The sequence below is a fragment of the Dendropsophus ebraccatus genome, chromosome 12 (assembly GCF_027789765.1).
Source record: "Dendropsophus ebraccatus isolate aDenEbr1 chromosome 12, aDenEbr1.pat, whole genome shotgun sequence".
NCBI lineage: Eukaryota > Metazoa > Chordata > Amphibia > Anura > Hylidae > Dendropsophus > Dendropsophus ebraccatus.
In genome coordinates, this window is record NC_091465.1 from 43769496 (window position 1) to 43792654 (window position 23159).

Genomic DNA, 23159 nt, shown 5'->3' on the forward strand with positions numbered 1-23159 from the left:
ATGTCAGCAGAGAACATTTTGTCACACTGTAAAGAAAATGCCACTTCCTGCAGGACATACAGAAGCTGACAAGTATGGGAAGAGTTGAGATAGAAGTCCTTTACAAATTTATACCAGTTGATTTGAAAGAAAAAGATTTTTGCTGAAGTACTCCAGAAAAAAAATTCTTTCAAATCAACTGGTGCCAGAGATTTTAAATTTTCTTCTATCTCAAGATCTTAAGTCTTCCAGTACTTATCAGCTGCTGTATGTCCTGCAGGAAATGGTGTATTCCTTCTAGTCCTTTGGAGAGCAGATGTTTTTTTATGGGGATTTGCTACTGCTCTGGACAATTCCTGACATGGACAGTGGTGGCAGCAGAGAGCGCTGTCAGACTGGAGAGAATACACCACTTCCTGCAGGAGATAAAGCAGCTTATAAGTACTGAAAGAATGGAGATTTTTTTTAAACAGAAGTAAATTACAGATCTCTGGCACTTTCTGACACCAGTTGATTTGGAGGGGAAAAAAAATTTCACTGAAAGACCCCTTTAATTCCCCACTGTGGGAAAAAAAATATATTTGTATTATTTCTGAGGTTTCTGTAACTGTTCTTAATACTACTGAGATTGTTGCGTACATAACTGTGTGAGGGATTACATAAGGTATGTACTCTGTTCTTGCAGTGGGTCGGAAGCTTTGCTGTACCACCTTAGTGAGCTGAAAGGCATGGCCCTATGGAGGCAGAAATACGAGCCACTTGGCTTGGATGCAAAAGCAATTGAAGGTATGTTCAAAGCCCAGGTACCATACACATGCGATAGCTGTACGCCAAATATTTGGAATCTTTATACTTTGATTGGCAGCTGGGTGACTATGACATTTGGGGAAACCATTGGGAGTTGCTATCAGCTGGTTGTTTCCAATTCAGCCTTATGGGCAATGCTGTTTCATGGACAGATGGGGCATTAACAGAATGACCCTTCCTGTCCTTTACTTTTATTCAGTCATCAGTCAAAGATGTGCTCCACCAGACCTGCATAATATACAGAAGGACCTGAGGGAAAGGGATTTCTATTTAGGCTTGTTATATGATGGCTTCTATCCACTATAATACACATTGGTACTATTCTCTGCTTACAAGCGTTTTCTAGCAAGTCATATCTAATATGGTGCAGTGAAGATTCTGCATAATATACAGGATATTTTATGACTCTGTGCCTACCAATCTTAAAGATGAGATGCGGGTAGCTTTACTCCAGAATCCATCACCCTGACAGCTGGCCGGAAATTATGCAGTTGCAAGTCGGACTTCTTAAATAATAGACAATATTTGTCATCTAACAAACTTGGTAAATTAGAGGTCAGGTAAGGGCTACATTGGGAGTTTTTATAACGCATCTGACTTTCACTTTTGAGTGACAGCTGCAGACCACCACTCAATTCTCAATGGGGAGAGCGCTCAGGTGGTGGGTTGATGACTGAGACAATTCATACATTGCAGTGACGTCATGGGCCTTCAAGGGAACGATTCCCCATTGAGAACTGAATGGTGGTGACTATGTCTAGGCCCCTATTAGCATAACTAACAGCACCAATAGCTAGTGTAGGGGGCTGCAGAAAATATAATATACAGCTGCATAGAAGCAGCTCAGCATGGTTGATGGTGGTTGATGTTTTCGGCCCCACACACTTGTTCCATGATGTGTATTAAGAGAAGAAAGATGGCTGTTCCATGTTCCTGTGAGACACATAGCTGTACTACTATATTCTGAGGGATGGTAGGCCATGAAATGGGAGATTAGATTATATGGCCATAAAGCCAAGAAAGATGTCGTAGTTTTTGTAATAAAGAGGAAAATTTTAAGAGAATGAATGATTTGGCCTTAAAGTAAGAGAAAACCCCTTTGGGAGTCTTAAGTATCCATGTGAATAAATATGCTCATTTTTTATTCTGTTGCAGATGCCGTAATGTCAGTGGGTTCCTTCATTCTTAAAGCAAATGAGCTTCTCCAGTAAGAACCATTTGATTGTATTGGTGATGAATTTCATGGGTTGTAGTTATGGGTAGGTCACCCCGTCGCCCATCATGTAGAAACATTTACAGGGATTCACTTAAATATAGCTGTACATTAGTTTCTAGCTAGGAATAGATGTAGTATAGTCTGTGGTCATAGCTTAGATACCATATATGCATTATTAATGTGGCTTATATTATCCAACATTGATACAGACTTTCTGCCTTCTTTCAGAGTCATAGACAGTGGTATGAAAAACTTCAAGGCATTCTTTCGATGGCTGTATGTAGGTAAGAAGGATGACCAGTTTTTCTTCTCTATGGGATACAAAGAGTGGCACATAACTAAGGACCAATTCCTTTCAATACAGTTAGACATTTATCGGTATACAGTATGTTCAGCTTAGAGTGACTTATATTAGGACCGTCTATAATGAACATTGGTTGTCTTTGCAGCCATGTTGCGGATGTCAGAAGATCATGTTCTACCTGAATTAAATAAGGTAATATATCAGTGTTCAAAAATAACCACTTCTATCTATCTATCTATAGTAGAAAATTACTGTAGCACTCCAGATGCGGTGAAAAAAAATGGGTTTGTTTATTTGCCCATGAAACAGTGTGTTATGGGCAAATCCATTTTTTCACAGCATCTGGAGTGCTACAGTCATTTTCTACTATATTTGGCTCTACCGTTGGTTTCCGGGAACGACCGCAGGCACCCGCCTCACGATTGACCGAGTGCAGCGACAATTTGTATTTTTGTATCTATCTATCTAAATATGATATAGAGCAGCACAACAGGATCAGGTAAGTTGGTGCCAGCGGATAGTCCCTGCCAGGGACACAGTCAGCTACTCAATGGAAATATATTCCGCAGCACACAAGGATAAGTGCAAAAAAAAGGTTGGCTTTATTACATCAGTGAATAAACAAAACTCGGCATACGGTGAGACGCGACGTTTCGATGATCTCCGATGATCACGCTTGAAAATGATGATGGAGATCATCGAAACGTCGTGTCTCACCGTATGCCGAATTTTGTTTATTCACTGATGTAATAAAGCCAACCTTTTTTTTGCACTTATCCTTGTGTGCTGCGGAATATATTTCCATTGAGTATCTATCTATCTATCTATCTATCTATCTATCTATCTATCTATCTATATAAAACGCCTCTCACTTCACCTTTACATATTTCAATGTGGGTATATATTGGAATATCATCCGAAAGGTATTCAAATATATAGAGTGGGGCAGTAATAAGGCCTCAGTAGATTGCATGGTTTATTGAAGCATAGGTCTGTGCTGTGGGCATGCCATGTTACACATCTGAATACTTTTTTTTTTTTTTATGGTACTTCAATTTATACTCATGGCAGAGGGGATGCAAATGAGGCCTTAACCCTTAGGCGACCCTGGACGTACCCGTACGTCCAGCGCCACCTCCATGTGTTCAGAGCGGGGCCGCGCTTTGAGCCGCCGCAGTCCCGGGTGCCGCTCGTAGCCCGGGACCGTGGCTATTAGCAGGCACGGTCTGATTTCCGTGCCCGCTATTAAAGTAATCGGATGCAGCTGTCAAAGTTGACAGCTGCATCCAATTACTTAAATGCAGCCATCCCTGGTGTCTAGTGGAGTGGATCGCTCCTCTTGGACGTTGTCCCGGAGGAGCGATCCACACATCTTACTGCTTCCGGTGTCAGCGCTGTAATGGCGCTGATCCCGGCTCGGCACTCTATTGCTTCTGGCTGCCAGAAGCAATCAATGTGCCTATCTCATCGATCAATGAGAGATCAGTGTACTTATACTAGAAGTCCCCCAGGGGGGCTTCTAGTATAAGTGTAAAAGATGGAAAAAAAAGTGTTATCAATAAAAAGTCCCCTCCCCTAATAAAAGTCAGTCACCCCCCCTTTTCCCATGTTATAACTAAGAATAAATAAATAAACATGTTTGGTATCGCTGCGTGCGTAATCGCCCAAAATATGAATTAATCACATTCCTGATCTCGCACGGTAAATGGAGTAAGTGCAAAAAAATCCCAAAGTGCAAAATTGCTCATTTTTGGTCGCATCAAGTCCATAAAAATTGTAATAAAATAGATAGAAGAACACATTATGGCGCAAAAAATGACACCTGACACAGCCCCATAGACCAAAGGGTAAAAGCGCTATAAGCCTGGGAATAGAGCGATTTTAATGAACATATATTTGTTAACAATGGTTTGAATTTTTTACAGGCCATCAAATACAATGAAAGTTATACATGTTACATATCGTTGTAATCGTAACAACTTGAGGAACATATATAACAAGTCAGTTTTACCCCAAGGCAAACGGCGTGAAAACGAAAACACCCCCAAATAACAGAAATGCGCCTTTTTTCTCAATTTCACCACACATTGAATTTTTTTCTGGTTTTGCAGTGTACTTTATGAAAAAATTCAGCCTGTCATTGCAAAGTACAATTAGTGGCGCAAAAAATAAGGGCTCATGTGGGTTTCTAGGTAAAAAAATGCAAGTGCTATGGCCTTTTAAGCACAAGGAGGAAAAAACGAAAACGCAAAAATTGAAATTGTCCCAGTCCTCTAAGGGTTAAAGGTCAGGTGACTAGTATCAACATTTTTTTGTTTGGTTATTTGTCTATGTGTAGATGACTAAGAAATGAAAGGCAAAGAAAAAGCAAGTGTGCACCCCACTGATACAGACGCAATAAATCAGTCGGAATGACATTATTTTAGTAAATCCCAAAAAGAACACCAAAGTAGTAAAAGCACTTAAAAATCCCAAAAGGGATGTATGAAAATAACAGGTAAACCGGAAGATAATCAAGATATTACCTACACTGAGCTGTCTTCAATATACTGATGCCATGTATGAGCGAAATTAAGGAAAATAAACTGTTGTTACAGTAGTAACTACAGAAGGAATGGATTAGGATGGTCTAAGAGTAACTACCACACTTTACATTAATAGTCACCAATCAGAAAAAATATATATTTTTAAACCCATTAAAAAAAAATGATCTCTCAATGTGCAAATACTGTATAGACAAGGGAAATGGAAGTAATATCCTGGGATATATCACTCAGTGTAGATGAATGCCCACATGCTATAATAAGTAAATAAAAGTAGTTCAGTACACATGACGTAATGCTCAGTAAGCTATCACTAATGCAAGTGCAACAATAAAGACCACCCCATGTAATGCAAAGGAAGGAAAAGGTGCAACAATTTGGGTGGAGTGGATTTATTGCGTCTATATCAGTGAGGTGCACGCTTTATGTGTCTTTCTTTTTCTTTGCCCTTAATATATGATTGTTTATTGACATTGAGTGGCACCCTTTGGGTTTAGGTGCATATTGGTAGAGCCCTCTTTTCTTCTTTTTTTTTTCATTAGATGACTCAGAAAGACATTGCATTTGTGGCAGATTTTCTGACTGAACACTTCAATGAGGTAAGTCTCCATTATAATTACATAGTAGTTATGCAACATCATGAAGGTTTATCTTTACTTTAGTAATGCAGTATTTTTTCTTCTGTAGGCACCTGAACTGTATAACCACAAAGGCAAATACTTCAATGTAGAACGTGTTGGTCAGGTAAAGTATTTTTCCTTTTGTCATTACTTCCTTGATAACCTAGAATCTTTCCTCACTTTGGAATCTATCATCAAGATTTTTGCTATATGATGGGCATGCATCCTTGGGTCTCTAAAGGCCCTATTACATGGGTCTGGAGGATATCGTACATGTCGGCTGATCGTTGCCTTTTAACAGGAGCTACTACACCAAGCAATTATCGTCCATAAAGGCCAATAAACGCTTGGTGTAATAGGACCTTTAGTCAGAAAACAACAGGGCCCCATGCTTTAGGAAGTGCCACAGCCTTAAAGGGGTTTATCCCAACTGACAATGTTATCCCCTGTCCACAGGATAGACAATAACTATCTGATCACAGAGGGTCCACTAGGGCACCTTGTAATCTCGATTGTGCACGCATGCTGCCACTTAATTCATTGTCTATGAGACAAAAAAACTCTGTGATCAGATAGTTATCCCCTATTCTGTGGAGAGGGGATAACTTTGCAGGTTGTTAAAACCCTTATAATGCCTGTGGCCAATGGGTGCAGAGTGCAGACATCTGCTCTTCATGTCCTTTGAAATATTTCTGTGGCGTGTCATAAGATGTGTAAAGGTGAAACCTAACTCTCTGAAATCTCTTTAGTATTTAAAAGATGAAGATGACACCTTGATGTCTCCCCCTAGTACAGAAGGAAACCAGTGGTTTAACTTCCTCCAGAACAGTACACCTCTGAAAGGTAAAGTACAAACTAGAATCTATGAGAATAAGTATAAAAGCTGCAGCACCCACTGTTCAACAGTAATATATCCCATTTATTAAAAGCGGGTCAGGACACAACCAGGCAAAATTAGGAAGAGTAACACAGCACCATTGTATTTTCTTTAGTCTCTGGAGTAAACAGAGTAATAATTAATATTCATTAGGCCTTTCCAATAGATAAGTCTTCAATATTAGATCCATACATTTCCTGGCCAACTCCCAAAGCTAAGTAATGAACAGGTCCTTTCTGCCATACTTAGCAACAAAACGTACAATGTTTTGAAGAGCAGTATTCAAACAGCAGCTGATTCAAATAATAAAGATGCTGCAGCTTTCTCATCACTCATGCGGCTTCTTTTTTATAGTAGATTGCCTGGGATGCCAGAATTCACTTCCCGAAAATCTAACCTTAAAGCGACTCCGTACCCACAATCTGACCCCCCAAACCACTTGTACCTTCAGATAGCTGCTTTTAATCCAAGATCTGTCCTGGGGTCCGTTCAGCAGGTGATGCGGTTATTGTCCTAAAGAAATACTTTTAAACTTGAAGCCCGTGCCCTAACTTTGCACAACCTCTCTGTCCCTCCTCCCCACCCTCTTTATCATTAGGAATGCTCCAGGCAGATTGTCTCCTATTCCCCACCTGTGTCAGCCCGGCACATGGGCTGGATCCTTAAGGCACCTGTGCAATGTTCAGCATGAAGAAAATGTTTCTGTGGCTTTCCTAATGCTGAAGAGGGTGGGGAGGAGGGACGGAGGGGTGGTGCAAAGTTAGGGCAGAGATACTCCCGTTTGGCACGGGCTTCAAATTTAAAAGTATTTTTTTAGGACAATAACTGCATCACCTGCCGAACAGACCACAGGACAAATCTTGAATTAAAAGCAACTATCCGAAGGTACAAGTGGTTTGGGGGGGGGGGGGGTCAGATTGTGCATACAGAGTCACTTTAATGGCCTGTCCTGAGGCTTATCCTGTGGCCTGCTGCAAACCATATCAATACCACTGACAATTTTGGAGTTTGCATTTCAACAAGATCTATGGCTTTTGTTTTCAGGGGTGTCTGTCTGGAGTTTACACATCCTAGCACCTGAGAAAACAGTGGACAAAAGCTGTCCTATTGACATGAATACGAAAGATGTCTGGGCATGCTCTGTGATGTTACTTTATTGGATCAGATCTGCAGGGCAGCTAATATTAAAAGCAATGGAAGCTTGGAAAAAACGCTTGAAATAGTGTCCAAAACACCTGTCTTTTAAAAATCCGCATGTGATACTGATTTGGCAGCTGTTTTGCAGGCGGTTTATTCAAGTGTTTTTTACTAAGCTTGTAAACATTAAGGTGAGAAAGAAAGAGATAGTAAGCCCCCTACTCTGATGACAGGGGAGCAAGTTATACCATTTCATGCCCTATATCATCTGGCTAGTAAATCAAGAGACATGCACAACACAAAGTATCATATGCTTTTTTTTTTTTTTTTTTTTTTTTTTTTTTTTAGATTACAAAAAATCTATTTTATTACATAATTAAAACCAGCAATACAATAAATACATGTCAGGAGGTCTAGCATTGAGGCAGCAACAACTGCAGAAATCAGTCTCTATTCACATGGTGATGGTAAGACTTGCTATCTATCGCTTAATAAACCCGGTTGTTTTACTTAGTGGCTATACCATAAGGGTGGGTTCATACCGAGGAACTCTTGTGAATAATGTCCACGGAACTCCACAGTATGTCCGCGCGCACGGACGCACACCACTCCATGGGCCGGCGCACTCCGCCATCCGCCGAAAGAAGCGACATGTCACCTCCCCCGGCGGACGGCGGAACACGCCGGCCCACAGAACGGCGTCTATGGAGCTGGCGTACTACACACTGCGGAATTCCGCAGACACCATCCGTGTTAATTCCCCAGCATGAACCCACCCCAAGACAATACACAAGTGTGTCGTCCCAACAAACATCCTGATCAAATCAAAAAAATCGTGTGCTATGCTTTTTTTTTTTTTTGTTTAAACAGCTCTTTTATTTTCTTCATAATAACATTACATACTCAGGAAAGGCCAGGCACAGCTGAGCCCCTCCACACATCAATATACAAAAAAAAAATAGTTCAGAATAATTCCCCCCACCCCCCCCCCCACCCCCCCCCACCCCCCCCCACCCCCCCGCCCCCCCGAGGAAGAGAGAGATAAAGGCCAGAACGAAAGAAAGAGAAAAGAAAGGGGAGAAAAGGGACTCTGCATGACTAAATTAGGCACCCCCACCATCAATCCAGGGACCCCACAGCTTGTTATACCTTTGTGTAGCCTTCCGGGAGCAACTCATTGCCCAGTACAACTCATATTGCCTCACCCTACCCACCAATAGCCTCCAATCTTCCAAAGAAGGGGGGATATCCCCAAACCACCTCCTTGAAATTACAACTTTTACCAGGGAGCTTAATTTATTCAGCAGTGACCCCATTGCCCCATCATTGCTGTAACCGCCCAACAGGAATTTAGGGACCTCTGCCCCCACAAGAGGGCCAACCACACCCTCTATATAATCCTTTGTTTCGGACCACAAGTCCTGCATCTTAGGACAATCCCATATAAGGTGCCAGAGATCCGCTTCCTCCGCAGAGCATTTTGGACAGCAAGAATTGCCTCTGCACCCTCTCCTAAATAAAACCTTCGGGGATAAGTATAGTCCATAAAGGATTTTAAGCTGTATTAACCTATGTGAGGGGTTAACAGACACATACTGTATACCCTCCACTATATTCCCCCAAACGTCATCAGTTAGAATCCCAATTCTTAATTCCCACTTCTCCCTGGCCCTGTTCAAGTGACCTCTACTTCTAGTTTTTAACAATCGCCTATATATCTCAGTGAGACACTTTTTCCCGGTCATGGGGGACCTCAGATACTCAAAAAATTCATGCCTCTGAATATCCCATATCCCTTTATTTAAAGTGTTCCTGAATGCGTGACCTAACTGTGTATATCTAAACCAATGTATATTAGACCGTGTAAATTTGAGTTTAAACTCCTCTAAAGATATCAAAGTCCCTTGTACTATTATTTGTGATATATATTTGATCTCTCTCAGCTCCCATCCAAGGGGGTCCTGAAGCGAATCAAATTCCTTTAGGTGACTATTCCCCCATAGAGGGGAGAACTGAAAACTCCCAGTGACACTACACAGTTTTTTAAGTGCCTTCCATATCCTAACGTATAATTCCACATGTGAAATAATTCTAACTCCTCCAAACCCCCCCTCTAAACCCCCCAAAAAATCCTCGTAAACATATCTAGAATTCCCCAATATAAACTGAGTAATTGGTGAGACTTCCCATTTCCTGAATGTCTGGGCCCCCATAGCAAGGAAATATAATCGGAGGTCGGGCAAAGCCATTCCCCCTTCCCTACCTCTCTGAGTCCAATTATGATATCTTATCCTAGGTCTCGTTTTCCCCCAGATAAAAGAGTTTAACATAATTTCAATCTTACTAAACCAGGCATCCGGGATCCATACTGGCGCAGAAAATAAAATAAATAAGAATTGAGGCAAGATAACCATCTTAATTATTCCCATACGGTCGGCCATTGATAATGGAAGCCGGCCCCAGAATTCAATTTTCTTTTTGGTCTTCAAATAAAGCGGATGCAAGTTAAGTGCGATATACCTGTCCATTCTAGCAGAGAGCTTTATACCAAGGTAATCGATCGAGTCATCCATGTCCACCACCTTAACAACTGGACTAGACATATGAAATTCCTCGCCAACAGGCAGCAAGGAGGACTTAGTCCAGTTAACCTTTAGTCCAGAGACCTTACCGTATTCAGACACTATCTATTACTTTCCGAACGGCGTCCTCTCCTCCCTCCAGGAAAAGAAGAATATCGTCCGCATAAAACAGGAGTTTCTCATCTCTGCCCTGCAGACCAAATCCTCTCACTTCATTGGACATTTTCATTTTTATAGCCAATGGCTCTATAAAGAAAATAAACAGCAAGGGGGACAGAGGACACCCCTGTCTTGTCCCCCTCCCCAAATTAAACCAGTTTGTAGCCCTGCCACTATCAACAACCTTAGCTATGGGGAAGGCATATAGAAGTCTAACCCATGCAATAAACTGATTGCCGAGGCCGAATGCCTCCAATACCCTCCACAGGAACCCCCATTCCACCCTGTCAAAAGCCTTCATGGCGTCCAAGGACAGGATGGAATGGGGGGCCCCCGACCCCAGCTGCACATTAGCAAAAGCCCTCGAAATATTATCGAAAATGACCCTGCCTGGAACAAAGCCTGTCTGCTCAGCCCCGATCAATTCCGGGGTAACCTTGCCCAGTCTAACTGCCAGTACCTTGGCTATTATTTTGCAGTCACAATTAATAAGTGAGATAGGTCTGTAGGATTCTATATATAGCGGATCCTTTTGTTTTTTCCCTATTAGGATTATGCTTGCTTCCCTCATGGAGGGAGGGAGGACGCCCCTCGAGCAGGATTCATTGAAGGTCTCAAGCAACCATGGCAACAGGATATCAGAAAATTCCCTATACACGGCGAACGGTAGTCCGTCCGTACCTGGGACCGATTGGCCCTTACAATTCCCCAACGCATTGCTAAGATCGCCCAACGTAATTGGGGAATTCAGAACCTCCCTTTTATTATCCTCCAATCTTATTATCTCCAGTTGACCCAGCCAGTCCCTCATCTCTAAATCGTTTCCTTCCATTTCTGAGCTATAAAGCTCTGAGTAGAAGTCATGAATGACCCGATCAATCCCCTCCCTAGAATTAGTCAGTTTGTCGTTTTTATCATATAAAGCTGAAATGGAACTCCTTGGTTCATGGCTCTCGATTATTTTTGCCAGAAATTTACCCGGTCTGCCTGCCTCAGTAAAATATCTGCGTCCCTTAAAGAAGACTGCGTGTTGGGCCTTAGAGACCAGGAAGGATGAGTACTGTGCTTGTTCTCTCCTCAGTGCTTCCCCATTGTCCCTAGATGGCATCTCCACAAATTTCTCTTCTGCCTTACAGACCTTTTCTTTAAGCTCCTCTTCCTGAGCCCTAAATTCCCTCTTTTTACGACAAACTTCTCGATAGAGGATCCCCCTCAAGTACGCCTTCATTGTGTCCCACACTATCAAGAGGTCAGTTGAGCCTTTATTGCTGTCCCAAAAAGCCCTTAACTCTTCCCTAATCTTCTCTTTATCTTTAATAATGGTCAGCCAGTGTGGATTAAATCTAAACACCTGATGACCTCTACCCTCGTACCAAGGCCCTCTAATTCTTACCACTAATGGGGAGTGATCCGACACCGTTCTTGCTTCATATGAGACACTATGAACCCATCTTAAAAAGTGGTCATTGCAAAAGACCAAATCTATTCGGGAGGCAGTCATATGAGTTGTACTAAAACATGAGAAAACCCGCCGCTCCCCATAGAGAGAGCGCCAGATGTCCTTCCACCCCGTCTCTCGAATAAATTTAGCCAAAGGCGTACTATGTGGGGGTGCTGATTGCGAACCCCCCCTTCTATCCAAGTTGTTATCCATCACCGAGTTTAGATCACCACACAGCATAAACGGAGGGTCCCCCCCTCTCCACTAAAAACCTAAACAAATCATATAATATCTGTGGTGAGAACTGGGGAGGAATATAAACAGATGCCAATACCATCTCGGTACCAAAGATATTGCAATGTAAGAAGATATATCTTCCTCTATCGTCTATCTTTTTGGCCAACAAAGAAAATGTTATTCTATTATGAATGTAAATGGTGACTCCTGATGAATATGAGGAAAATACAGAGTGGTATGTCCGGTTGGCCCAGCGCCGCGACATTCTACCTAAGGTCTCTGCCGAGCAGTGGGTTTCTGCCAAGCAGATCACTGCTGGCAGGTGCCTGTTTATAAGATCAAACATGGCGCATCTTTTATTCCGATCCCCCGTTCCTCTCACATTCCAAAATAAAACCTTAAGTTCTTCTCCCATTTATACAGATAGGAAAAAAAAAAAAAAAGAAGCCCCCCCTCTCTCCCCCCCTCCCTCTCTCCCCCCCTCCCTCCACCCCCCCCCCTCCCTCCACCCCTTCCCCCCCTACACCATGGCCACCCCAACTAGTGGACAGCCTCTATTCCAACCGTCTGTACCCACCCTCCTCCCCCCCCACCCCCCCAGCAAGAATCCACTCCCACAGGCCGGGCCCCCTAGCCCCACAAGGCATGCAAACAGAAAGGAAAAAATATGACAAGGGCCAACCACCCTCCCATGTGGAATTAGTCACACCCCCTCTCCATCCATCCAGGCCGAGGCATCCTGAGGATTAGCAAAAAAGAATGTCGCATCTTTATAGATAACTCTAAGCCTGGACGGAAAGATAAGGGAGAATGAGATCTCCGCCTGCTGCAATCTCTTCTTAACTTCCCTAAAACTCATCCTCTTAAGTTGTGTGGCCCTGGAAAAATCAGGAAAAAAAGAGATCTTGCCCCCATTGTACATCACTGGAGATTTCTGTCTCGCTAGTTTCAGGATTGTATCTCTGTCCCCTGAGCAAATGGTTTTAATGAGCAAAGTTCGTGGGGGGCTGCCTGGAGCCAATGGTTTCATCGGAACTCTGTGGGCGCGTTCTAATCCAAACATACTAGAGAATGCCTCCTGTCCAAAAATCTCCAGCAGCCAATTGTGACAGAATTTTATTTGAGTCTCCCCCTTCAATGTTCTCCGGCAGACCAAGAATCCTAACATTCGACCTCCTGGAGCGATCCTCCAGGTCCGTAATTTTCGCCTGTGCCGCAGATAGCTGTCGTGCGTGGTCATTAGTTATTCGTTTCAATTCTCCAACCTCTTTCTCTATTGTGGGGACGACTCTGTCATACGTGTCTATTTTATCCCTTATTTTGTCCATATCACCTCTCACAAAACTTATATCTGCTGACAGAGCTCCAACCGTCTGAGCCAAGTCCGAGACCAGCTTATTGCAGGATTTGATCTCCTGCATAATATTGTCCAAGGTGACTGTAGGTTCCAGATTCGTAGGCCCTAGTACAGGCTCCTCCCCCTCCTCCTGTAGAGCAGCAAATCTGGAGCCCCCCACAGAGAGACGGCTCCCGTGCTGATTGGCCCCTGCTAAGGGGGATTTGAGATATTTCTCCAAGTTTGCCGCTTTCTCTTTTGGGGAGGCTACTGCTGGAGTCTTTTTAACGGCTTTGCCCGGCATTTGGCCACCGTCTCCCCTGCTGGGAAGAAAAAAGAATGAGGGGTTGAGGCCCCACCAGGAGTTCAAGAGCGTTGGGCCAATACAATAAAGTGTGCCATCCCTTACAGGGTACTCACTACTCCTCTGGAGTCAGTCAAAATAAAGCTCTATGCGTATTTCTAAACACAGCCTCCTTGTCCTCCTGCATCAAAAGATATCAAAGACACATTAATTTCCGGCCTCCAGTGCCAGTATCGGGCACCCAAAGTTCTACCGCTGCTCCCTTGAGTGTATTGGTGGTCAGCACAAGGAGCCCCCCTAATGAGTCCATGCCTAGCCCAGTAATAAGGCGCGAGGCGTCATAAGCGGCGTTGCAATATCAATCCAGGGGCCTCAGCCACCTGGCAGGGCGGGCGGGAAGAGGGGGGGCACGGGGGGGGGGACGGAGCCAGGGAGCAGCGGCGGGCAAGACAACCGGCCCACCGCCACCCCGAGGCAGCCCCGACCCCCCCCCCCCCCGGACCCCCGACCGCGCACCCGACCCCCGCACCCACATCTCCTTAATAGTACACATGGGGGGTGGAAAGCTCTACGACCACAGTCCAGTCCAAGCATATCATAGGGGTTTTACCGTATTATCTCCAGAGCGTTTTATCGTTACGTCCAGCCGAGGTCCCGCCAGCGCATCACAGCATGGAGGGCGGAAGAAGGAGAAGGAGGAGCTCCTTATCACCTGACCGAAGGTCCTGGACGGAATGTCCTGTCAGCTGCATACGTCCGCCGAGCCCCTCGCAGCCCGGCCGGCGGAAGCCCCCAGCCAAATCCCCGCAGCAGGTACATAATTGCCAGTCAATCTCTCTGTGTCCCGACCTTTACCCCGCAGTCCTCGGACCAGGCCCCTGGGTTCAGGCGTTTAGCTTCGGCGTCTCGGGTAGCCGGGATCCGCGGCATGCAGAGGGATCCATCGAGGGGGTGGGAGGGAGGAGAGCAGGTGCGTCCTACGTCATGACGCTCCGGTGACTGACAGGTAAAGTATCATATGCTTAAGAAAAACTTAACCATAAAATTATCATCTAGTAAAGGAGCATTGCAAGCAGTTGTATAAATTATGTGCTGTAATACTAGAAACGTGTAGGATTAATGTAAGGCTCTTTCCTTTACAGAGAGTCCATTGCTGTTCCCTTACTATCCAGAGAAATCACTTCATTTTGTGAAACGACATATGGAAGCAGTTATTGACCGATGCCTGGCTAAACCTGCTGTAAGGCTTCTTTTAATTTTATGTATTTATTTAACACATCAAACGTTACTGTTATTTGTAGTACCTTTTGAAATGTGAAAAGTTTAAGATTGCATTGATGTGATCCTTGGATACAGCCAGGAGGAGTGTGCAGTAGTGAGCTCCATTCCCTGCTCGGCAGAATATCCCACTCATCCGCAATATACAATGAAGCGAACAAGTAATAACTAATTGACAGCTGAGAAAAAATGGACATTGCCTGGTGTGATCAGTAATTTTTGTCTGAGGACATGTCAAAGTTAGAGATGAGCAAATTTACAGCACTTTAATACTGTAAATTCACTCATCTCTAGTCAAAGGTTACTACAGATGACAGTAACGCTGCAACAATTAACATTTTGTTTGGTAATTTATTACTACTCCTATTACCTTACTTTATCTTGCAGGATGTTATAGGGAGGTCTGTCCAACAAAAACTGAGCATTCCTCTATATTGTGCATCAGAGAGGTAACGTTCAACTCATGTTCATTCCTTGAAGCAGATATATATAGATCAGTTAATCTGTAATGGTGTACTAATAATATTAAAAGGGAAACTATCAGCAGGTTAGACAAATCTAACCTGTTGGTAACTCCCTATTGTGCACAGGGCACTGAGGATAAAAGTCTCTTACCTTCATCCTCGGCACAGTTTCTGTGCAGTTTATTCTGAAATCCTCTGCCTGGTAAGCACTGGGGCAGGGCTACGGGCAACAAGCATCGACCCAGGGGCCGGCCCCTCCATTGGTAATCATTAGAAGGGGCAGGGCCAGCTGAGAGCCGTAGTCCTGCATCGCGCAGCGATCCTCCCCCAGCCGGCCCCAGTGATCATCAATGGAGGGGGCTAGCCGAATTGGTGCCCAGGGAGCAGTAGCCCCGCTCCCAGTGCTCCTAACAGCTGACCAGGTAGAGGATTTCAACAGCACAGGTAACATAGATACCTTCATCCTCAGCGCCCTGTGCACAATGCAGAGCTATCAGATTAGTCAAACCTGCTGATAGTTCCCCTTTAAGGATAAGGAAATGCACAGAATTTTAAAATGATCATCAGATTTGTAAGTTTGCAGAAGAGTGTATTTATCCGTTTTAAGAGAATTATTTACAGCTGTAAGAGTCACATTGGAAAAGTTTTATTGCATTTGAGAGGAAGAGTTCTCTGAGATCACACTGCTTCAAATGATCCCATAGACTCCTTGTAGTGCTCCCGGTTGTCTGCACAGTGGTTCTCTGGCAATAGCATCTGGTAATGGAAGAATCCCACAGTGGTCTATGATGGACCAGAAGTTTGCTTATAATTTGAGTATAATCAATCAGTACTATAGTAGGGCTTAATGTTTTTCTGATTATTATTATTTTTTTTTTTTCTTTTTCTTTTTTGCAGTGAAGATTCTTGTCCAAGGCTAATTTCTCTACCATCTCTGTAAGATATTTACTACCTCAGAACTACATATTTTTTGAAAATTGTAGTGATCTCGTTTATTAACCACTATTTCTATCTCTTGTTTTGCAGCTGGAATGATAAATCACAGAATCTCCACTATGTCATGTTCCGTATGAGGGAGAGCTCTGACACTAAGCTGTTTATATTCAGGCAGCCTACAGATGTTTCTAGGTATTAACAGAATAAGTACTGGACTAGAATGAGTTTATTTTAAGTTTCTATTTTTGTCTAGATTTTATAGAACTTGTTGGGCTTGTTGAAATCCGAATTCCAAAAATTGTCAGTAGTATTAAAATTGGTTGTATGTTCTGTAACCCTTAGGGCTAGCGCAAGAGGGTAAAGTCTGCATGATGTGAAAACAGCACTAATTTCTACATTAAGGTTACAAACACACTTGGCGGGTCTGCAGCGAGTCTCCATGCTGCGTTTTTGCAGCGAGACTCGCTGCAGATCCCGGCCCTATACTTTTAATGGCAGACAAACACGCAGCAGGGATGTACATCCCTGCTGCGAGTTTGTCTGCAGCCCACCCCATTAACCCCCCGGCCGCGGGAGCTGATACTTCACCTGATCCCGGCTCCGGCGGTTCCCGATGTCTTCAGCAAGCCGGAGCGGGGACCAGGTGAAGTATATGCTCCAGCCAGCAGCCCCGGCCGCCCGATCGCACCCCCGCAGCACCGATCGCACGCCCCACCACAGCAACGATCGCACGCCCCCCCGCAGCACCGATCGATTACACGCTCCCCTGCAGCCCCGGCCGCTCGATCGGGGGGGGCGTGCGATCGGTGCTGCGGGGGGGCGTGCGATCGGTGCTGCGGGGGGGGGGGGGGGGCGATTGGGCGGCTGGCTGGAGCATATACTTCACCTGGTCCCCGCTGCGGCTTGCTGAAGACATCGGGAACCGCCGGAGCTGATACTTCACCTGATCCCGGCTCCGGCGGTTCCCGATGTCTTCAGCAAGCCGGAGCGGGGACCAGGTGAATGGGGTTAATGGGGTGGGCTGCATCCCTGCTGCGTGTTTGTCTGCCATTAAAAGTATAGGGCCGGGATCTGCAGCGAGTCTCGCTGCAAAAACGCAGCATGGAGACTCGCTGCAGACCCGCCAAGTGTGTTTGTAACCTAAAAATGTGCAGTTTTACCTTTTACCCTAAAAGCCATTTCCCATTGATTTTAGGAAATTGACTTTGAACGCCCATTCTCAATTAAATCCAGTGGCGGATTATAACGTGTGCGGTTCGGGCAGCCCCCAGGGGCGCGAGGCATTTTGGGGGCCCATGGCTGTTTGAACTGCCCACATCTAATCTCACTGCAGCTGCACATCAGTCAGGTGCCCACCAGACAGTTCTCCTTTGGGCCCCGAATAACGTGCAGCTGCATGTGGGAGTTAACAAAACGTACCTCCCACATGCTCCCCTATCATGGCAGGTCTCCAAAAGGACAGCTGGGAGACCTGTAGCAACGCGGGAGCGTGTGGGAGGTAAGTTCTATTTATCTACATTAGGGAGCTGCACAGGGGGCCATTTACTAAAGGGGTCACTTTACAGGGGGACATCTACTAAAGGGGGCAATATGCAGGTGAAAATCTACTAAAGGGGTCATCTAATAAAGGGGGCACTATAAAGAGGGCCATCTACTTTAGGGGGACTACACAGGGGATCCTCTTCTAAAGGGAGCACTACACAGGGTGGCATTTACTATATGGGCTGCACCGAAGGCAATCTACTTTAGGGAGACGATCTATTGCAGGGACATTCACAGTGGATGTCATTCACTATAGGGTGACCTACATAGGAGGCCATCTACTATATGGGGGATGCAATATCTCCAATATAAGTGTCTCTGGGGGTGTCTAGCAGTCTCTTTTCTCTCTCCCAGTGTAACTGCTTACGTTTATAGCTAGTTTTTACTAGGAAAATATAAACCTATGAGGATCGCTTATAGGTTGGACTATTAATATGGTCACAGACTAGAGAGACTTAGAATTTCATGAATCCTGTGATACCAGCATAATATTACTTTGTGGGGGGCACAGAAGAGGCATTATTTGTTTGTATGAGGGGGCTCCTTACTTTGCATACATATTACTTATGGAAGAGACACATGATAATTTCTCCGTACTTGATGTATTATTGATTCACTCCCACCTAGCATAGACTATAGTAAGACAGCGTTCACACAAGACAGAATATATGTGCTTCACGTATAGAGAAGTATGAGAACATTACAAAGGACATGTTATAGGACAAGATGTGTTGCTAGAGGTTATTGTCATTTATTGTTTGCTGTGTTTTATTCCTAGAAGTGTGAATAAAGCGTTTGTTGCAGTGGAGTTTGGAAGTCCCTTGAACAGTAGTGCAAGTGAAAATCCAGGATCAGTGTGAGTATGGCCTGTGTGTAGTATCTTACATCGTAACCTAAATCAGTAATATGTTTTTCTGTTAGAGTAGATGACCAAAGCCTATTTCTTCTGTACAGTTCTTTGCAAACACATTACTATTAGTTGTTATATACTCAACAACACTGAACTATGGATAACACTTTTCCGAACCAGGCCAATACACTTTCTCCTTCATATATTCTTCCTTCTGTCCTCCTGGCTCGAGTCTTAATTGAACCTATCGAAAAAGTCTGTCTTTATAAGGAGTTATACTGCAGTCAGTATTTGTAAAGGTCTCTCCTTCATCACGGCTATTGAGCACTTGTTTATAATAGTTATATTATCATATAGGACTCTGCCCACATTGGCACAGTAGGCCCCGCCCCCTGTGCAGCCATTGAAATGGGGTAGCCTAGAGGGGGGCAGGGCCTAGGTGCTTATGTGGGGGGAGAAATGGGGCACCACTGCCATTAATCCCCGCCCCTTAGGCACTGTCCACCAACAATAACATGCATTTTTGAGGGGAGAGACCACCAAGAACTCCTTTATACAGTAAGGGTACGTTCACACATTCTTTTAGAGGAGAGTGGAGGCGCCCTATACTTAACATTGAGACAGCGAGGCAGGCGGAATTCCGAACGGAGTCTGCGGTGGGGATTCCCCTCGGAATTTCCGCCTCTTTTCCTCAGTGTGAACGCACCCTAAGATATCAAATGTCCAGAATATAAGCCTCAGAATGGTGCTGAGAACTCTGTATATGAAAAGGGGGGAGAATATCACTTTAATATTGTCTTTTTCTTAATGTTTAGACATTATAGTTGTCTTGATGCTCGTTTTTATGAAGATGATGTTCTGACTTTAGTATTAAGAGATAACAACGAACCAGAGGGAAAAGACAGGATTTTGTCTCTTCTTCCACTGTCTTCGATATATTCTGATGAAGAGACAGACTTTGAGTTTATTAGAGACACTGTTAAGAGGTAAGCAGTCATAATTGTCTTTATAGGGCCCAAGTGCAGCCCCCCAGGTGAAGATCGGCTGATTATTTTGGTGTCGGCATCCAGTCAATTAGTTGTTATATCCTGTGGATAGGCCATCAATTAAAGTGACTCTGTACCCACAATCTGACCCCCCCCCCCAAACTGCTTGTACCTTTGGATAGCTGCTTTTAATCCAAGATCTGTCCTGTGGTCCGTTCGGCAGGTGATGCAGTTATTGTCCTAAAAAAATACTTTTAAACTTAAAGCCCTTGCCAAACGGGAGTATCTGTGCCCTAACTTTTCACCACCCCCTCCGTCCCTCCTCCCCACCCTCTTCATCATTAGGAATGCCACTGAAACATTTTCTTCATGCTGAACATTGCACAGGTCCTTGACGATTCAGCCCATGTGCCGGGCTGCCACAGGTGGGGAATAGGAGGCAATTTGCCTGGAGCATTCCTAATGATGAAGAGGGTGGGCAAAGTTAGGGCACAGATAATCCCCTTTGGCACGGGCTTCAAGTTCAAAAGTATTTTTTTAGGACAATAACTGAATTACCTGCCAAACGGACCGCAGGGCAGATCTTGTATTAAAAGCAGCTATCCGAAGGTACAAGTGGTTTGGGGGGGCGGGGGGTCAGATTGTGGGTACAGAGTCACTTTAAAGAGGTCTTACCTGTACTACTTCCCAGTGTTCACTACTGCCCTTTGCATACATCTAATGGTGCGTTTACACAGAGAGATTTATCTGACAGATCTTTGAAGCCAAAGCCAGGAACAGACTATAAACAGAGAACAGATCATAAAATAAAAACTGGGATCTATTCTCTTCTCAAATCCATTCCTGGCTTTGGCTTAAAAAAAATCAGATAAATCTCTCTGTATAAACGTATCATAAGACAATGGAGCAGAACAGGTAAGGCCTTTTTCTGCTCCCTTACAAACCCTTTAAAAAACAGATGCACCAGTATTGTTGTATCATAAGGAATAGAATTATTGGGGCACATTTATCAATGTACGCCACAGAGAAGACCCAGGCTTGGATTCTCACAGACTCTACATGTATGGAGGCCATGATTCTATATGTACTCTACCTTACTATCTATAAAGCAGTGTAGTATAAGCAGCCATACAACCTCTATTATTTAGACTCAATCCCTAACAAGAAGGCTTATAAATCAGACATTGTAAGTGTGAATGTGTTGCACTGTGGAATCTGTTGGCGCTATACAAATAATAATAAATTATTATTATTATTATTATTATTATTAATGGGTTGGAGTTCAAAAAAATCCCACCCAAATCTGTATTTCCAGTATTTGTATAGACCTTTGGCTGTGGGTTATGTAGTATCCAAATGAATGGAGCATCAGCTTGTGTGCCCCGCCACCACTTCATTCATTCTCTATGGGACTCTGCTATGTTTGGAAGTCTCTTGGACAGTGAAAAGAGCAGTGGCCAAGCATGTGCACTGCTGCTCCATATCCTGTAGCTACAGGATAACTTATAATCTTGGGGTAACCCCCCCCAAAAAAATTTTTTTTGAAAGGGGATTTCTAATCCATAAATACACTTCCCAGTTTCCACGTTATCTTTCCATTAATCACTTGTGTTTTCATTGACACAAGATGTAGTGTTTTTTTTTGTTCTTGTGATATTGCACAGGCTGGAAGAGCAGTACGCTGACATCCCCTCTCGCACTGTATCTCTGGAAAGTCAGTGGCGCGTGCTGGAGAATATCAAAGCTCATTACGTGTCTGTAAACGGTATACGCAAAGTAGCATCTGTGGTAAGTACTATGTTAGTACCTGTGTGGATCAGTACACTTTAAAATAAAAAAAAATTACTGTGGCACCCCAGGACAGGCATACAGTTCCATTTAAAGGAAAGGTCCACCCCTGCAATGTAATTTATGTATAATTTCTGTGCATCTTAAATGAAAAGCAACTTTGCAGGTACTGTAGCTTTAATTAAATATCCTACAATTCTGAGTCTATATTTCCAGTGGAGACCTATGTGCGGTGGCCACTAAATAAGACTATTTAAAGGGGTAGTGCGGCGCTAAACAATTATTCACTAAATAACACACATTACAAAGTTTTATACAACTTTGTAATGTATGTTATGTTAGTGGATGGCCCACTTCCCCGTGTTCCCTCCCCCCCCCCCACGCTAGACACGGAAGTGTAGTGCTCTATACTCACCTGATTCGTGTCGACCCCTGTCCGACATCTTGTGACAATGATGTCATCTTCGGGAGGCCGGCCGAACCTCTCCGACCGTCCTTCGTGCAGGCCCCCTCTGCCGCGTCATCAGCTGCTCAGCCGCGATTGGCTGAGCATAACTGTGCTCAGCCAATCGCGGCTGAGCAGCTGATGACGCCGCAGAGGGGGGGCCGCATGAAGGAGGGCTGGTGCGGTCCGTCTGGTCTCCCGAAGACTACGTCATTGTCCCCAAGATGGCGGCCGGGGTCGACACGAATCTGGTATGTTTAGTGCACTACACTTCCGGGGGTGGGGGGGACACAGGGAAGGGGGCCATTCACTAACATAACATACATTACAAAGTTGTATAACTTTGTAATGTGTGTTATTTAGTGAATCATTTTCTAACGCCGCACTACCCCTTTAAAGAGTTGTTCCATTTGTCATACTTGCAAAGGTTGATCTTGCCTTTGCAAATTTACACGTGCCATAGCTCATGGTGTGCAGGGGCAATGTGTTCTCAAACGGTTTCTTACTGTATAATGCAATACCAAGTCATATCCATCCTACATCATTATCCAATAGAATAGTGTGGTCTAGTATTAAATACAGAAAATAGTTGTGATTTATTTTCCTGTCATGCAGCTAAGTTCCAATCTACGACATGTGCGAGTCTTTGAAATGGATGTGGAAGATGATGGAGAGGCAGACGAAGAAGAGGAGGAAGAAGAATCTTACTCTCAAGACGTAACTGAGGAAGACTTGGATCACTCCACAGAGGATGCACAGAACAATGGACTAGAAGCAAGAGATGTTAGAGAAGACAGTGTGGAGTACTGATGGTAGATGAACACAGAGACCTAGAGTCATCTTCTGTAGACTTCTGTGAAGCTCATTTAGCGATGTCTCCGTGTCAATAACAGGATCCAGAAAGAAAACTCTGCTTTGTATGAATGTTGTTTTTTACAATATTATCAAGTGAGTACTATTAACCTACATGACCAACCCTAGGTTGGTGTTTTTTGTTTTCTACTTCGAGCTATAAGGAGCCCAGGAAAGAAAGACTCTTACTTCTTTAAGCTGCGTTCACACTACGTATATTTCAGTCAGTATTGTGGGCCTCATATTGCAACCAAAACCAGGAGTGGATTAAAAACACAGAAAGGATCTGTTCACATAATGTTGTAATTGAGTGGATGGCCGCCACATAACAGTAAATAACTGCCATTATTTCAATATAACGGCCGTTGTTCTAAAATACCAGCAAATATTTGCCATTAAATGGCGGCCATCCACTCAATTTCAACATTGTGTGAACAGAGCCTTTCTGTGTTTTTAATCCACTCCTGGTTTTGGTT

At 44.0% G+C, this 23159-nt stretch overlaps 1 protein-coding gene across 1 annotated transcript in view; it reads left to right on the forward strand.

Moving 5' to 3' along the window:
* ANAPC4 (anaphase promoting complex subunit 4) overlaps positions 1-22914 on the forward strand; it is a 43369-nt gene extending 20455 nt beyond the window's left edge. Inside the window, exons 15-29 of the mRNA XM_069947976.1 lie at positions 665-765; positions 1942-1993; positions 2231-2286; positions 2452-2498; positions 5392-5448; positions 5537-5593; positions 6219-6312; positions 14685-14782; positions 15208-15269; positions 16182-16220; positions 16311-16412; positions 18541-18618; positions 19428-19598; positions 21263-21386; positions 22447-22914. Coding sequence (XP_069804077.1) covers positions 665-765; positions 1942-1993; positions 2231-2286; positions 2452-2498; positions 5392-5448; positions 5537-5593; positions 6219-6312; positions 14685-14782; positions 15208-15269; positions 16182-16220; positions 16311-16412; positions 18541-18618; positions 19428-19598; positions 21263-21386; positions 22447-22641 — 1333 coding nt within the window. The 3' untranslated portion in view covers positions 22642-22914. The remainder of the gene's footprint in view (positions 1-664; positions 766-1941; positions 1994-2230; positions 2287-2451; positions 2499-5391; positions 5449-5536; positions 5594-6218; positions 6313-14684; positions 14783-15207; positions 15270-16181; positions 16221-16310; positions 16413-18540; positions 18619-19427; positions 19599-21262; positions 21387-22446) is intronic.
* The last annotated feature ends 245 nt before the right edge of the window (positions 22915-23159 follow it).